We start from the raw sequence: 5,171 nt of genomic DNA, 5'->3' as shown, positions 1-5,171 counted from the left end.
TTTACCATGTTAGCTATGGATATAAATTACAGGGGATAAGTCATACTGCTCAGAAAGCCAAAGCTTCTTTGGACTGATATATGATTCTAAACAGAGGTACTTTCTGAGAAATATTCAGTTTCCCAAATTGGTTGCCCTCTACTTATAACCCCTTTAGCCACAATCCAGCTCCTTTCTCCACCCTTCCCCTCCCCCCCAAACTTTAGGGGATAAAAAAAGTCATGTAATTTGCATGTTCAAAATATAACTGGCTAACTAAAATACAAAGACCTAGCCAAAACTAAATAAGTTTAGTTTGAAAATAATCCAACCCCACAATCCACCACCCTTACCATCCCCCCAGCCACACACATTCAATGACAGAAAACATTCAAACACAAAGACACAAGACTTGTTTAAAGGGGAGGCCAAATTATTATTTTAAAATTTGAATACAACCAATTTTTCTGGCATTAAAGCAGTTAGAAATGCTTTAAAATGACTGGATCTTGAACAAATGCAAAGTTAACCTTGGTAAAAGTGGAAATAATAGTTTTACCAATATTTGCAATCAGAAAGCAGAAATCTATTTTAGAGCAACACATAAACCCCATGTTTACAATGATTGTGCCACAGAGTTAAAATTTCAGTAGTGCATTTAGTAAATTGTTCACATTTAGGTCTTTACCTTGAAATGAGATAACTGTTTCTCCTCGAAAAGTTCTCAGAATACCTTGTGCAAATGCATCAGTCATCCATGTGCCTTAGCACACATAAAACTTTTCCATTTTATATATACAAAACATCTACCATTTTAGGCAGTGCAAAATACTTTCATAACAAAACTATAATGTACCTCTCAGGATATGAACAATATACACATATTACATGGTATACAGTATTTACAAAATATAAAATACAAGTTTGTTTGAATGACATTTTTAAAACTGTCTTTTGCACTTCTGGTCACAAGGCAAATATCAATTTCTGTACTGATTTTTTTTTAAAGTATCCAGAAACCTTGAAAAACTATGTTTTTTTGTACATAGTATGAATCTGGAGACTAAGCTTGAACTTTTAAGAGAGTTTTCAAATGTACTGCCATCAGCTCCCTATTTTGGCTGGAATTTTCAAAAGTGCTCCCCATCCAATGACTTGGAGGTTTTGGAAGGACACTAGGAGATGGTGGATCACTAAACTTTGCCCCAGCATAATTTTCCTTTTGGCTCACTTCATTTTGAAAAGCTGATTTCTTCAGATTCATGTTTCTGATGTTCTCAGTATTTTTAAAAGGCTTTTTCTCCTGCTTCTGAATGATTTCCGATGCTACAGAATCCTGCCAAAAGTTATTTTCATTTCTTTTTGCAGAGCTGATCTTGGTTAGTGGTATGTTACATTTGCTTTTCTGTCTGTTAATCTTTGGTTGTTCACACAAATGTATACTGTGAACAAGTTGGCCAGGGGGAATGATAATCTTCTCAGACTTTCCCATCTTTGATTTAAAAACCTACAAAGACAAAGAACATAAAATGAATCTTATTCCAGTCTTAAGATAGATATTCTCATTTCATTTAAATATGTACGTCCTGTTACTGTCTTTGGATTACCATGTTTTAAAAAAGCTCCCATTTTATAAGTGTCAGCTCAATTCTGTATATCACCTATTGTCATTATACCTGGTTTGGCAGTGGTTAGCATTAATGCTTCCAGCAGGGGTTTTTAACCTAGGGTCCAATAAGGTTGTTTTAAAACTATTTTGGCAACTGTGTTTTCATATATTTTATTTCCTTTGTAATCCCATGTATTTATTTTATTCTGCATGAATAGTATATTAGAGTTGAAAGGCCTAGATTGCAAATCCTGGCCTTTGCCACTAGCCTGAATGATCTGCCTGGGCAAGTCACTTCCTATCTCTATGGGTCTCACTCTCCTCATTTGCAAAAAGGGAATATGAACTAGGTGAAGTCCCTTTTATAATATTTTTTTTTTAAAAAGCACCACTGACATTTCTTGACCATTCAAGAGTATTAGGAAGAGCAAATAAGTGAGTTCTGTTAATTAAATATCTCATATTAAAAATGAGGAAACTAAGGTCAAAGTGCCTAGTCAAGATAACAGAACTCAAACTCAAACTTAGGCTTCACTCCAAATCCACTGTTCATTCTATTGTTTAAGTTTATTTGGCCCCTTGAAGAAAAAGAAGCAATCCTGTAACTATTCAAGTTGATAGACCATAACTCAAATTTACACTACACAATAAGGTGATGTAAAGGATACAATTATTTTTTTACAATAAGTAAAAAGGCTAATTTTTAGTGGAGACTATCATAGAAGAAATACTAATTTATAGAGAAGGTAAATTATCCCTTTCTTTCACAGGCACACAAAAACTTAGCAATATGATACAGGGAAAACCCTAAAAATTAAATTCTAAAATAATGGTTAATATGTTTTCTTATGTCATTATTTTTTTTTTACTTTGACCAATCTTTTAGCCAATTCTCTTGTCCTTTCTACAATGTGCTTAATTCTATTTAATCTCTAGAAAGGCTTTCCTCGATTAAGGAATTCTTAATTAGGGTTCAAAGTAGTTTACTGTCATTGTTTGGAGATATCGTTCAGGATTACTAAATACTTAAACTAGAGGTGCTGTTGTGCCAGGGATTACAGCGGCAGGAATCAAGGCTGCTTTCCCCAAGAGGTTTACAAGATTTAAGAAAATGAAGAACGTATCTTGTCGTTCCCTATTAGAAATCATCAACTTTGACAGGGCTTTGTTCTACTTAAAGCTCATCTGTTTCCAGTTTAAATCTTCAAATTCAAATCAAATCAGTTTTTCTCCACGTAAAAACTCCGAGTTTCACATTTTTGTCGCCTGCCTCAGTTCAAGTTACAAGCTATGGTTTGAACACACAACGATAAGAACTACTTTAAAATGAACGAGTAACATCCCGTGCTGTGGGCAATCTGTGGTGCTGTGGATTTCCAGTCAGAGGGACCTGCGTTCAAATCATCATTGACTATGTGACCTTGGGCAAGTCATGGATCAAATGAGGCATTTAGTTTTGGGGACCCTTTAAGCTCCCTTCCCGCTTTTAGGACTAAATGAATTCTTAATCTCAGGCAAATTTTATCCAGTTTCCTGACAAAACAAGGTTTAAGGAACGAAAACCAGTCAGCAATCACTCTTCCCACCATCCCCTCCTTATTACTATCTTTAAAAAAAACAACACGAAAAAATTCTGGCTACAGGATTATACTACAAATATTGCCTTTCGAAAGCAACTCTTAAAAAAAGAGTCGCTTAATCCAAAGGGTAAGAATTGCCCAGGAGAGTATCCGTTTACGGCCAGAGGGAGACGGGCCGAAACAATTCGCAAACTCTCGCCAGCATCTCGCTACACTTAAAGGAGGCCTTCCAAAGGAATTAAGTATCACTCTAGGTTAACAGTTTCAAGACGGGATACACACTCACTACTCAAACTGTCTAGAGCTGCAAGTGGGGGCGGCGGCGGGGGGGGGGGGGAGGGGAGGGGACTCCCAGCCCGGAAGAACTGAGGAGAAAACACAAGACAAGGGGAACAAACAAAAACCCCCAGCCTAGAGAAAGGGGGAGAAAGAAACCGACGTGTGCGCGCCGCTCCGACCAGTACGCGCGCCGCCGCCAAAGCCGAGGGTTTGGAAACCGAAACAGAGCGGGGTCCCCTCCCCGCCCCCGCCCCTCCTTCATGAGCCACCGAGCGCCCCGCACGTAGAGCGCGCACCCCTCCCCGCGGCCGCCTCGCGCTGATGTAATTCCCGCTCCCCCCGCCACCCAGGCCCCCTTTCTTCCACCTCCCTACGCGTGCCCGGAACACCGAAAGCCCCTGGAACAACGCCAGCCGCCAGCCTTCTAAATCGGGGCTGTTGCTGGGGCGCAGCGGCTCCGTTCATTGGTCAGCTCTCAGGAACCAATCAGAGACGCAGGCGCCTCTCCTGCTCCCTCCTTCCTTACTCTCCCCCTCCCCCCAAGAACCCAAAGCAGGCGTCACGGAAACTTCCCTCCCGAGTAAACAGACAGATGCACCCCCCCCCCCCTTGCTCCCTCCATTCCAACTCCCCCCTCCCCAGTCCGGGCCCCTAACCACACAGGGTCGGGGGAGAGAGAAGGGGAAGGGAACTGGCCTGAGGGCTCTCAGTTATCCCCCATCCCGATGGCCCGACACCGCCCCACTTACTTCCTTTCTGGCCGGCTGCGGGGGGCTGGCCGCAGCGGCGCCGGGCAGCGGGTTCCCCGGGGTGGCAGCGGAGCTCGGCTCCTCGACCCGCGCTCCCGGAGCAGGGCCGGGGGGCGCGGCAACGGCGGGCACAGGGGCTCTACTCTGGCTGCCCCCACCCTCGAGACTCGGCCGGTGCTGCTGGTACTGGTGATAGCGGCTGGGGAGCTGTCCGGCCGGGCTGGGCCGGACCTTCTTCTTTCTTCGCTTCTTGGGGGCCGCCCGGGGGTTACAGGTTCCCGGGGGCGCCGGCGGCGGAGGCGGGGGCGCCGGAGTGGGCGGCTGCGGGGTCCGACAGCGGCTGTCACCCAGAAAGTGGAGAAGGAGGTTGGGGGGCAGCGCCCGTGGGTCCGGGAGCCGGGGGAAAGGAGGCGGCGGGACCGCGGTCATCATGGGGAAGTGTCCGAAGTAAGCCCGGGGAGCGAAGCCCAGAGGAGCCAGGCGGCAGCCCAGGATAAGTGGCTCCCGCTGCGGGACCGAGGCGACCGTCATGGAGCTGGCAGGTGGGAGGCGGTTAGGGGACGGAGGGAAAAGGAAAAAGTAGAAGGGAAAGACGGAAGAGAGTGGTAACTGCTGCCCTAGCGCTGGCTAAGTGAGTGCGGAACGAGCGCAGAGCATAGCTGAGGAAGGGACAGCCTTCCGGGCGGCGGCGGGGCGCAGCAACAAATACCCCCGACTTCGGCCCGGAGTGTTGTTATCGGAAGCCCCGCCCCGCGCCCGGCCTTCTCGGAGCGAGACTGCCAAACAGAATTCGGCGGCCTGGGCCACGCCCCCGGACGCCCCGCCTCCTCCCGCCTCCCGCCACTCCCCCGCCCTTCCAGGAAGAGACACAAACAACAGCCGCCCTGCTGCAGCCCAGCACAAAGAGCACTTACTGCGCAGGCTCCTCTGCTGGGCTCCCTCCTCTCCCCGGAACAATGAAGTTCCACGTCAGCT

At 46.2% G+C, this 5,171-nt stretch overlaps 1 protein-coding gene across 1 annotated transcript; it reads right to left on the bottom strand.

The window, feature by feature from the left end:
• Nucleotides 1-391: 391 nt before the first annotated feature.
• On the bottom strand, nucleotides 392-4,940 carry PNRC1 (proline rich nuclear receptor coactivator 1). Its single transcript, XM_072642809.1, has 2 exons — nucleotides 4,197-4,940; nucleotides 392-1,486 (listed from the first exon to the last, which is right to left on the bottom strand). Exons 1-2 carry the CDS (start codon nucleotides 4,725-4,727, stop codon nucleotides 1,043-1,045), a joined length of 975 nt encoding a protein of 324 aa, XP_072498910.1. The 5' UTR covers nucleotides 4,728-4,940; the 3' UTR covers nucleotides 392-1,042.
• Between the last annotated feature and the right edge of the window lie 231 nt (nucleotides 4,941-5,171).

This window comes from Notamacropus eugenii, chromosome 2 (assembly GCF_028372415.1).
Source record: "Notamacropus eugenii isolate mMacEug1 chromosome 2, mMacEug1.pri_v2, whole genome shotgun sequence".
Classification (NCBI taxonomy): Eukaryota; Metazoa; Chordata; class Mammalia; order Diprotodontia; family Macropodidae; genus Notamacropus; species Notamacropus eugenii.
This window is presented reverse-complemented; position numbering and strand designations above follow the sequence as displayed.

Excerpts from the sequence above, each read along its gene's own strand:
- PNRC1 (XM_072642809.1), bottom strand. The coding sequence starts at position 4,727 with ATGACGGTCGCCTCGGTCCCGCAGCGGGAGCCACTTATCCTGGGCTGC. Across the intron at positions 1,487-4,196 it reads CGCAGCCGGCCAGAAAGGAA|GTTTTTAAATCAAAGATGGG; the intron begins GTAAGTGGGGCG and ends TTGTCTTTGTAG.